Source organism: Nothoprocta perdicaria, unplaced genomic scaffold (assembly GCF_003342845.1).
Source record: "Nothoprocta perdicaria isolate Ctin4 unplaced genomic scaffold, notPer1 scaffold_6, whole genome shotgun sequence".
Lineage (NCBI taxonomy): Eukaryota > Metazoa > Chordata > Aves > Tinamiformes > Tinamidae > Nothoprocta > Nothoprocta perdicaria.
In genome coordinates this window covers 6717342-6728792 of record NW_020455865.1, presented here as the reverse complement: position 1 = coordinate 6728792, position 11451 = coordinate 6717342, and the positions used below count along the sequence as shown (strand labels likewise).

The following is an 11451-nucleotide window of genomic DNA, read 5'->3' as shown; positions in this document are numbered from 1 at the left end:
AAAAAAAAAAAAAAGGCTAACCCACAGAACTAATACATTACAAGTACTGTCCTGATCACCAGAGCTCCACAGCTTGGCCCAGGTGCAGAGCAGGCACCAGCCTTGGGTTTCAGGGGCAACCTTGCTTCAGCTGTGTGACAGTGAGCAAGATGATCTGATTGGATTAATTAATTGGCCTTGCAAGGGTAAAGTTTCAGGCCAGAGGACAGGGGGAAAGGGGTAGACTGAAAGCACTGCAAAGTGCTTTCTCCCCCTGAGCATGGACTCCTATCCCCTGCTCATGGAGGATAATTAGATGATTGCCATCAGATGGGTAAGCTGAGCTCTTACTTTCTGCACCATCCTTTCAAGGGAGTAGGATATTATTCCTGTTTTTTACCATCCTGAGCCAGCAATTGTCTATGTGATCTGCAGAGCTGTCCCTATATAATTAAGGCTGTCAGTCAAACTCAAACACCTAAATATGACAAACTCCAARGCTTGTGAGGATTTATCACTGGACTTTATTTCTTTGCAGGCAAAGCAGTACTTTGGGGACTGTCTTTTTTGTTGTCAGAGGAACAAACTGTAAGGTCTTAGGAAGGGAATGTTCCTGTGAAAGATGCTTCTGGTGCTTATTGGGGTTGCTAGCTGCATCCACAGCATCTTGTATAGGTAGGTGGCAGTGAGCCCGATGCTGGGCACTTGCCARTAATGAGTGAAGATGCTGTTGCTGTGGTTAGAGCACCAATCCTTATCTCTGTGGTTGGTTCAGAGCTCACCACTTGGGCTTGGAGCGTGGGGGGAGCTTTCCTGGGCTGATCTGCAGAAGATCACCTGGACATCAGTCTCCTGAGGGATGTTCCAGTTTATCCAGTGCCTTAACTGTCTGKAACACCTGGCAAAATAAGTGAAGAACTTGACTTAGCATGGCTGTTCTCTTTGCACGGGGGTCTTAGTGCGCTGGCAAGGCGTGTGGTGAATACCTGGCCTATATGGACTGAGGGTGACGTCTGGAAGTCTAGGCCTATGGGTCAACCTGTCTTTTAGAAAAGTTTGGACAAAGCCTTAAGGCACAACTCCTAATCACCCCTGTTTTGATTGATGAATTGTCTCTGCTGTTTTTTTTTCTAGAATGTGTATGAAGACAGCATGAATGCCAGAACCTTAGTAGGGAAACTCTCCTTGACTTGTTCCCAATGGCAAAAACTGTTGATCTTGCTGTTTGTGGGTAAGAAAACTTCAACCCATGCTTCAATCCATGCCATCCTAGGAGGTGTACAGAGAGAGAAGCTCCTCCAGGCCCCAGTGTCTCCACTGGAGACTGGTTCCAAAAATGGAACTATGCAAGAGTGGAGGGAGGAGATAGGCTTCCATAAATTAGACATGCACAGCCCTAGGTTCCCCTAAAAACTTAGATAAAAGGCATTTTTGGACTTTTATGTGTTCCCGACAAAAAAAAGTGGTTGCGAAGGGACCATTTCCCTCCTGTGTCCCCAGGTTTACACAGGCGTGCCTGGTGTGTGCGAGCTGGGCCGGGTGTTACAAGAACGGCATGTTGACTCCTCGGCTCTATGCCATTGCCCTGAGGACTGGCTCTTGTCATCCTCATTTCCAGGAAGAATTAGCAACTGGCCTAGAGGCTGGGGTCCCCCTGCTCTGTTTTAGCTGTGTATCTCTGTTTTAGCTGTGTATCTCTGTTTTAGCTGTGTATCTCTGTATTGGTTGTGTTTTCCAAACACTGAGGCCCATCCTGCAAACAGTCCCACCACAAGCAGTGTCTCCTGTGTGGAGTCGTCCTGTTCACCTGTAGATCTGCTTCTGGCACAGACTCTTGCATTTTTCATTAATAAAAACAAACTTCTCCAGAAGGGCTTTAGCTCTGCTTGTTTAGAGTATATTTTAAGAAAATTAAGTCATCTTGTGTGCCTTTGGGGGTATGGAAATAAGAAAAGCATTCAAAAAGTGACTTTTTTTCCCTCATAGTATAAAAATCTCTTTACTGTTTTACACAACTGTAAAACAATTGAGTGGTGATTCCCCTCCATCTTCCTGCAAATGCTATCTCTGTAGCAAGGATGACAAGGCAATGTTTGTAGAACTTCTTTGAAAAGTGTTCATACTTGAAAACAGCAGTTCAAGGCTGACATCCACAATGGTCTATGTGCACAGGGCTGTGGGAGGCTAGAATGGGGTTAATCTGCTTCTGTGTGTGTATATGTGATACACAAATTAAATTCCTCTGTGCGTGTGTGGGAGGTCTAGCAGTCACCTTCTGATAAATGCTGCTGTGCTCTTTGCAGGATTAAGGTCCAGAGGTGGGTGTTTACCTGTGTTGCGGGTAGCAACACAGCAGTAACTGGCCTGATGAAAGTTTGTGTGGTGTGTGCAGAAGGTGCAGCACAGACCCACTGATACGATACCTGTATGAGCATATGTAACTGCTTGTGATCTCCCTCYAGAGAGAAAACCAATTCTAATTTCATACCCTCATTAGAAAGGCTGATTGTTTGTCACAGAAAAAGTCACTGCTGCTTAATGACCAGGATGCAACCATTGTCATTTTCACGAAAAGAGAAAGTGCGACCRTGGTGCACAGTAACGTAATGACTTCATGGTACAGTACGGACATTGCTGAGAAGAGTCAAAAGTCTTTATCTTGCATCAGAACAATCTCTTTACTATTTTTTAAATGCCCCAAAGAAAGAGCAAAACTAACACTGGGTAGTCTGTATCATCCTGTCCTCCATTTTGCATGAGCACACAAGCAGCACTTCAGCTCTCTGGGGTTATAATTTCCATTTCTTAAATGCCTGCTTTCTGGTCAGGGTCTGGCCCAGAAAATGATAGGCTAGTGCCAGAGGTAGAGGAGCCTTTMCCTTCTGCAGCCACAGACCCAAATACATCAGTGTGTGGCACAGAGCACTCGGGGAAATCTGAACTGAACCTCTGAATCAGTTCTTGCTCAAGGTCAAGAACAATTAGGTCAACCTAATATCTGAGCTATTGAAGTGATTTAACATGTTCTTATGTCAGGCATGGATCTCTTCTTGATTTCAGACCAAGCAGCAGCCCTGGCCAGGCCTGGAATATTTCTCTTGCATGTACCTTTCTTCTTACTGCCATTAGCCTGTGCTGTCCTCAGCCTTCTGTTTTTTTGTACCCAGCACTCTGCCAGCTCTTGCTGCATCTTGCTGCCTGTTTGTGCAATAAGTGATCACTTTGTGTAACAGAGGCTGCTGGAAGATGCTCGCAGTCCTCTGTCTCTTGTRACATCCTAAAAAGACTGACATGAGTGATTGTGGGGCACTGCAAGGCTTACAGCCTGCAAGCTATCCTTACCTGTTGGGACACAGGATGGTGTTCAGGTCTGATGGCTGGAGAGGCTCCAGTGATGCTGCCTGGAGGGAGAGGTCCGGTGGGCTGTGCAGTGGGATGGCTCTACCTGTAGTGATATTGCCGTGCAACTGTGTGGTCTGTTTCAGCCTCTCCATTGCCTTCAGCAGGTCTGTACGTGCAGAGTCTATTCTATGTGATGAAGTCAGCTGAAAGCCAGGCAGAGTAAGTGTTCTGCTTCCCTTTTCCTACCTCAGTGCTACTGTGGTCTGGGCAAGTGGTGGGGCACATGGAAGAGGAATAATTCGTCACTGTGGAAAGAAGAGGCAGTCCTTTTCCTAAGGAGACAGAGTTAAGATCTAGATAAGCAGCAACTCCCCCAGAATGACATGAATCCTTGGGGGCCTGGAGGACTGTGTTCTACCCAGCAGTGACTCCAGGGTAGGGCAGACCAAAACTGCAGGATGAAACAGTACCAATAAGACTGGTGATGTCTTAGCTAGATTGTCTTTGCATGTTTTCTGGAGGGGGCCTGTACATGGACAGACATGGTTAGGAACTCAAACACCTCCTGTATAGTGGCATCCTGGACTACTTCCAAAGGTTGGAAATGAGCTTTATGTCTTTCACAGGAAGCGCCTTGGTGCTTGCAGGAGACGCTTWGTGTGGAGAAAACCTTTTCTTGGAAGGTTTGTCAATTATGTTTTTTTTTTGTCTGGGAGTTTTTGATGAGAGATGACTGTGCTCCCAGTGGCTGCTGAYGGGTGGAGACAGGCAGCCTGGGGTTTATACGCAGATATGCAGGAAAGGAAGCAGCTAGTTTGAGCTAGTATTGCACAATAGCATCTTAGCTCTGWTACAAGCAAGTCAGCAGAATGGTGCAATACAGATGCATGTGCAAAATGTCATCTGCAGGACAATCAAAGAGGAAGAGATGCACCGTTTAACTGGTCAGTGCACAGTGAAGGGTGGGTTTTGTTATGAAGTGAATGAGTAGATGAAGATGGAAGTGTAACTGGAATTGTACAACATCAGAATGTAGGTTAGAAACAGAAAGCAGTAAGAATTTTAAGTTGTGGGTTATTTCTGGGAAATATTTCAGAATAGCTCAGTAGCTTTCCAAAGCACTTCATCATTCAGACTGCTTCAAGTGTCTTAGTCCTTGTGTCTGATACTTTTGTGTCTGCTTCACTCTTTCCTGAGCTACTGGCACTCTGAATCTCTCTTGGCAGGTTTGAATCTCACTGGAAGCCTTTCCTGACCAGCAAATCCCTATACTTGCTTATGGACAGKCCTTTTAGAAGTGATCTTGAAAAAGTTCTGTGGTTCCATAGACTTCCCTTTGGGCTACGGAACTCAGGTATTGCAGTACTCTGCTGCCAGTTCTGCAATGTTGTTCATGGACACTGGGCACCTGAAGAGTCTCTTCCTGGAGTGCTGCAGAGGAGATGGAAATATATCTGGGCACCAGGCTCATTGAGGAAGACTAGGCTGAATGGTTGGGATGCCTTTGAGGCATAGTCCATCGTGATGATAGTGGAGGATGGAGATAGTACTTTAATTCCAACTTTTAGCTTTTTAGCTTTTTTTAGTTCCATCCAAGTGGGATGGAAAGGGGAAGGTTGACAGAAATGCTCTTATGGATGGAGCAAGATCCATTGCAAAAGTTAACAAACACCAGCTGTGAGAGAATAACTGATTGGGTTGGATCCCTTGCTSTTTTCAGTGTGAGGTAATGCAGACCAAATTCAACTGCTTATAGTGCTGGTCTGAAGTAACCTATTTACACTGAAATAGCCTGGGCAAATTCAATTGGGGAACTACTGTATGTGGTAACTTCTGACAAAGTAGGGTGGTAACCAGCTTCTTCAATTTAAGATACACCTCAGACTGGTCAGATTCACAGTGCTTCCTCCACAGGGCAGCGTCAGGGCCTTTTGTTACTGAATCATTATTCTTGGGGGCCATATTATTTGTGCTCATCCAAAATGAATGGAGAAAAGCTACTCTAGATGGTATCTCTGCCCCAAAGAGTGGGCAGAGCATGCCCTTGAGGAGGTCAGTATTGATAGTGTTGGGTGGGGATGCCTGTAACCAGAACAGTATTTGAACATGCTCTCCCATCTAAAGCATCCTGGCCTTTTATGAAAAGGTGAAACTTGGTTCTTCAGAGCCTAAGAGAACAGTTCTGTTGGTACTGATGGGACCCAAACTGGTGGGACTTTAATCCTTGAAGATAACTCTTCATCTCTTTCGTATCTTTCAGTTCTCTCTGCTTTTGCAACATTGCAGCTTCTTCCAGAGCAGGAGTTGCCTGAATTCTTTGAGCGGTATGGAGACTGGGCTGGGGATGGGTCCTGAGGGAGTAGAAGTGTGAAGGAAGTGGTAGGTGGTTTGAGAGGCTTGATTTCTGAAGCTTTTCAGAGCTCAGAGGAGTCCTTACTCCTCAATTTCATGACCCTTTCTGCCTCTCGTTCCTTCTGACACTCCTCTCTCTCTCAATGGGCTTCTCTTTTTCTCTCTCCCTTTTAAATATACTCTTTCAGGAAGTTCTCATATTATGAACTGAAGCTGCTAGAAGCACACTTCCTCCCTTAAAATTCTGTCATGCCCTGGTCTCTGTTCTCAATGTTGCCCTGTMCCATCCATTTTCTCTTGCTCTATCTCCATTACAAATATGGCAATCCAGGACCTGAAAAGTTGTATCTATGCCTATGTCCTGCCTGCCTACATTCAGAGAGAGCAAGAACTGAACTGAGCTGTCTACTGTAGCTATTGGAAAACTTCTGAGCTTGGAAACCCTCTTTTTTTTCCTGTCATAAGCACAATTAAATAAAATTTTCTGTGGCCTCTTGTTCTCTCTCCTCTCCCAGTGCCTCATACAGAGGTTCCTCCTCCAAGTTAAAGAACTACTGATCTACTGGACGTTCTCACTTTACTTTCTCCTTCCATTTCCTATCTTGTGTCTGCTCTCTCTTCTAGCTGACTAGGGGTTCCAATTAACTTTATTAGCATGTTGTTGAGACTCCATTGCCTTATGCTCATTATAATAAATCCCACCTCTAGGTGACTGGGACAGAGACAGAATCCTACTAGTCAGAGCTTCTATGCTCTGATACTGCCCAGGGAGTTACTTGAGGGCATCAAACACACCCTCAAGGATACTCCTCTAACTTGATGGAGACACTTAARGGAAATTTAATCTCTTGGAATCTTTTTTTTGTCAGATTGCGGTGCCAAAGTTGTATTGTGGTCGGCAATGGTTACTCCATCCATGGCCAACACTTAGGGAAAAAAATCGATTCTCATGATGTTATTATAAGGTACTGAATTCTTATTAGAACCTAACATTTAGACCGAAACTGAGGGGTGATAATATGCATGTGTTGTTCTTGCCTGGCAAACATAACAACAAGGATCCATCAGCTCAGATAATCCAGTGACTTTCTTGCAGTTCATTGCAAGTCACTGCAGAAGTCAAAATTTATAGCATACCTATTCACAGTTATGTTCCCTGGGGGCTGGATAGCCAGTTACAATGTCCCACTCCATAGAGTAGTCGCTGGTAATCCCAATGTTACAGGACTGATTTGAGGCCTGATAATGCCACATTTTTGACTGCATTGCAACTTTAGATGCAGTTTTCCTCTGACTTGGGAAAGTCGTTTAATTTCTGTTTGTCTCAATTCCATTTCTGAAAAAAAATGGCAGTTTTCTGACACCACTGCCTGCCTTTTTATTAAGGGGAGGAAATATTCCTGCATATGTGAGGTATCCAGTTCTGTGGAATCAAGTCATAAGGTTGGACCATAATGTGTATCCATGCCCTCATGTGAGTTCACATGGCCCATCTTGCATTTGACAGCAGACAGCTGCTTTCATGGTTTTAAACGGGTAGCACTGAAAGTCTTCAAGGGACAAATCCTGCTCATCTGGCTTTGATTGTCAGGTTAAATGATGCTCCAGTAAAAAWGCATAAGGAAGATGTGGGTGAGAGAACTAGCATCCGTCTCTTCTTCCCTGAATCAGCTTTTCCAAACCCTCTGGAAAACAATGACAAAGAGACCCTGATGGTGTTTGTTCCATTCAAGCCGCTGGATTTCACCTGGCTGAGGGAGGTGTTGCTGAAAACAAGGAATAAGGTGAGGTGTCTTTAATGAGGAAAAGCTGAAACCAAGTTATTTGGAATGATATGTTCTGTTGCTCCAATAGTAATGTATCCTTCAAATATTTAATGAGCTGCACAGTGCATCTGACACTTTATTTTTCACTAATTAGATACACCCCAGTCTCAGGCACATTGCAGATAGTTCCACTGGCATAAGTGGAAGAAAACTGGAGTTTCTTAGCTCTGCCAGACTGTATGTTGTTCTGAGCATCCACCAAGAGCAATAGATTGCAGCTAAGTCTTTATCCTGTCACTATCTTGTGTGCATGGACATGCCTTGAATGTTTCTCTCTGCCTTTCCCTACAGACAAAGGAGGGGTTTTGGCACCAGCCCCCTGAGGAATGGAATGGGAATGTCTCTCACCTGCGTATTCTCAACCCCTATGTCATCTATGAAGCAACGTATAAACTCCTGAAGTTGAAAGTTTCGAGTATGGTATGATATCACCCTGGAATGCGAAAGGACAACTATCGGTATTCGGTGTCTTCTCTAATACCTCACTGCTTGAGTGGAGAGAAGTCTTGGACAGCAGATATGGGGAAAGAAAGCAAGCCTGCTGATTAGATTAGCGAGTCCTTTTCCATATAAATGCACTTTATTTCCATAGTGAATGCACTTAAATGGCAAGTTTTGATGACTGCTCCTACCGAAAACCAGATTTTTCTGGCTTGTCCCAACACTGCAGTGTTGTCTGTGCTTAGTGCACCATTCTTGTCATTCTGCCCCATGACCCTTAGCCATTCTGCTTTCAAATCACTTTATAGAGTTGCACTTATGTCTGGAGTTCTAGATATCACACAGCCTGGTCCCCTATTGTGACAAGCAGCCTTGTCATATAAGCCTGTTCACATATGTTGCTAGGCTGCTGTCTATAGACCATTACTGGTAATTAGCTAGTATAAAATGAGGGGAATTTTGGTTGGCATTCCTTAAAACACTCAAGTCTAACAGAATTCTGGCCTAAGGCTTGCTTTTATGCCCACTGCTTCTGGAACRTAAGATTTCTCATTCACTACATGGTGAAGGATTATTTCATTAATGAATCTAATGATACTTTGTCTTTGSTCTTGACAATCTTTGTGATGGTGCTGTGCAATCTTTAATTAACTTTAAGCCTGCCAGGCACCACCACGATGTTTCAAATCTGCAACAAATCCGAGAGAAACTCTAAAGTCTGGTGTGGCAAAATAACCTTTTCCAAGGTCATGCAGTAACTCTTGTCCTGGACTGAGACTATATGCCAAGTCTCCTGACTGCTGTAGAAATGCTGTTAAAAAGCATATTTCTCTGCTAAAATGCTTTAAAGGTGCTAAGTGGGGCAATCCAGGTGGGGAGTGTTAAGTGCTCAGCTAGGCTTGGGGGACCAAGAGCGTGTTCAACTGCTCCATGAGTGTGGTTACTGTTCTGCTCAGTCACACAGCTTTTAATGCAGTATGTGAGTTTGTACACGGATGTGTTAACTTTACACGAACAAAGAGCATTTTTGTAACATGTAGGCCAGGGACAGGCATTTAATGCCTGCATTAGAGATAAGGCACCACATGAAGGTCTCCAGTAGAGAATACGTCTAAAGAGGCACATGGTAAAAAATAGATGCAGAAAACTTGTATGGGCTCTATCATGGATGCCACTTAGCAAAAAGCATGCGGGTTCCTTCCATCTGAAACCTTTTGGTTTTCACTGAATGCTTTATTGTAACATCCCGGAGGTGACATTCTCCTTGACCCTTATTTTCTGTAGCACCTTCTTGTAAGATGCTGTTTGCTTGAGTTCTGGGGACACTGTGCAGGCATCTGTCCTGTTTTATGGTTTTTTTTTTTCTTTCTTTTTTTTCTTTTTAATAAGTGAAGTGTGGAGGAAGCTACTGGTCCCAGCTGGCTGCTGATGTCACTATTGTAAAAGTAGGAGTTTGAAATGCTAAACAGCTGTTCTCTCTTTTCTCTTCCCAGAGATATGCCACCATGGGAATCATTGCTTTGAACTTAGCCCTCCATATGTGCCAAGAGGTCAACATTGCAGGCTTTGGTTACCCTGGCAACCATGACAATGCTACGCCAATACATTATTATAATACGGGTCGCTCTTTGAGAAAAGAGGTAGTAAGCACATTCTCTTCAAAATAAGGTGTTCTTCATAGTCGATCTTAGTGGACAAAGCTAGGACACAGATAGCTGTGAGCTATAGTAGCTATCAACAGCATTACCCATGGTGATTCCTGTTGGGACATGCCAAGAGAAGGAGTGCTTTCTTCCCAGAAAAGACCTTGAGCACGGACACGGGCTCATTCCATGCGTTTTACCTGTCCTTGTTGGGTGACTTGGGTCCTGCCTAGCTCTAACAGTAGAAGTCCTGAAGAGCAGACTCAGTCAGATGGGATCCAGGGCATTCTGGATAGCATGAGGGGCATTGCAAGAAATAACCTGTACCTCTCTTATGCCTGCAGCTGTTTCAGCACAACGTCACTGCTGAGAGAAAGTGGCTGCTGAAAATGATCAAGCAGGAGGTGATTGCTGAGATTGGCAAGCCTGCCCTCCAGGCAGAGAACCACTGATACTGCTTGCWGTCCTCTTACAGATACTGCTGGTTGTCCCAGCTAGGCTTTACCCTTGTTCCAGGTTGTTTTGAGCGGAACATCCTGTTCCATGTGGGATGGGAGATGAACCCTGGGATTCAGGGCTTGTTCTTTCCACTGTTGCACTCCAGCTCTTACCACTGCATGCCATAGTGGAGGATGAAGTGTGTCATACTTGGGTGGCCTGCTACTGTTTTGGAGAAGGCTGTCGTTTGCTTGTTGGTTATTTGTATAACGCACCAAAGTGGGATGGTAACCTGGTCCCCAGCCCCTAGGTGAAGGAGGAGGGTGGCAGTGCATTGTGTGTTGAGATTTGAAACTTCCTCCTAAGCAGCTTGGAGTGAGAATCAAACCCAGCAGTTTGGAAAAGGACTGCGCTGAACATTCAAGAATTTCAGCATTTTACTAGTTGTTGGGAAATGTTACATCTGTTACAGAATACTAAGAAAGTGGGTTTTTATTTTTTTTCCGTTTGAGAATAAAAATGTTTCTGATTTCAAGGATGGTTTCTGGTTGGCACTGTTGTGTGAGGGGGATTTGTAGTAGAACAAGTGAGAGTTGCATCAGCATTGTCTCTGAGATCTTTTCATGGCTTCACAACCACATGTAAACCTGCTTTCTTCATGTTCATGCTCTCCGTAGCTCAGGATGTTTCTTCCAGCCAGTTATGAGCATCAAGCCAGCCTGCCAGGTCTTCTTAGGTATGGAAGATCTTTAGCAYGCAAAGAAGTCCCTTCAGACTTCCACTGTGTCTGTGACTGGCTCCTATTCAAAGTCTACCTCTGATACCCTGTATTTTGGGTCAGAAGCTAGCCCTTTGATCATAGGTCATGGCCTCCATCTAGGATGCAGTTAGGCTATACATCCTCTTCTTTGCTTCTCTCATTGTTATTTTCTTCCTATCCTGTTATCATCCCATGTCCATCTCAGTCACTGCTTAAAGGCTATCTCTRACTGGAGAGAKAAAAACAACAACAACAACAACTAAGTTGTGACATTAAAATGATGGCTATATTGATATGATACACCCTTTGCAGACACTTCAGCTGGGTGCTCCTTGAGATGAAGGATCTTCCTGAGCAACTCTTTGAAGACATACTCTTAAGAGTGGTCGGCTTAATTTACATCAGACTGCATATGTCTAATAGCAGAAGTATTTGGAGACAGGAGACAGAACTTCCCTCCCATTTCCTTCTGCTCTCTATTTTCCTGTTGCAAGGCTCTCGGGCACTTCCTGTGCTCTTCATGATACTCCTTTTTCTGGGTAACTTCCAGTATTTTAGTTCTGTCTCCTGAAGTTGCTGTGTAACCCCCTGTATCTCATGATCTGCAAAGCATTAATGCCTTACATGCAGCTTCTACTGTTACTCTCTTTTGGCAAGCTTCTTCCCAACT

At 44.3% G+C, this 11451-nt stretch overlaps 1 protein-coding gene across 2 annotated transcripts in view; it reads left to right on the top strand.

Moving 5' to 3' along the window:
• Positions 1-10521, top strand: part of LOC112955981 (CMP-N-acetylneuraminate-beta-galactosamide-alpha-2,3-sialyltransferase 4-like) — a 14182-nt gene extending 3661 nt beyond the window's left edge. Inside the window, exons 1-11 of one of the 2 annotated variants that reach the window (XM_026049463.1) lie at positions 235-313; positions 1114-1210; positions 3483-3540; positions 3948-4004; positions 4548-4675; positions 5582-5645; positions 6543-6638; positions 7265-7457; positions 7791-7919; positions 9434-9580; positions 9928-10521. In XM_026049463.1, the coding sequence (XP_025905248.1) occupies positions 296-313; positions 1114-1210; positions 3483-3540; positions 3948-4004; positions 4548-4675; positions 5582-5645; positions 6543-6638; positions 7265-7457; positions 7791-7919; positions 9434-9580; positions 9928-10035 (1095 nt within the window). In that variant the 5' untranslated portion in view covers positions 235-295 and the 3' untranslated portion in view covers positions 10036-10521. Of the gene's footprint in view, positions 1-234; positions 314-1113; positions 1211-3482; positions 3541-3947; positions 4005-4547; positions 4676-5581; positions 5646-6542; positions 6639-7264; positions 7458-7790; positions 7920-9433; positions 9581-9927 lie in introns of those variants that run through there. The other variant, XM_026049462.1, reaches the window with a different exon arrangement.
• Positions 10522-11451: the final 930 nt, after the last annotated feature.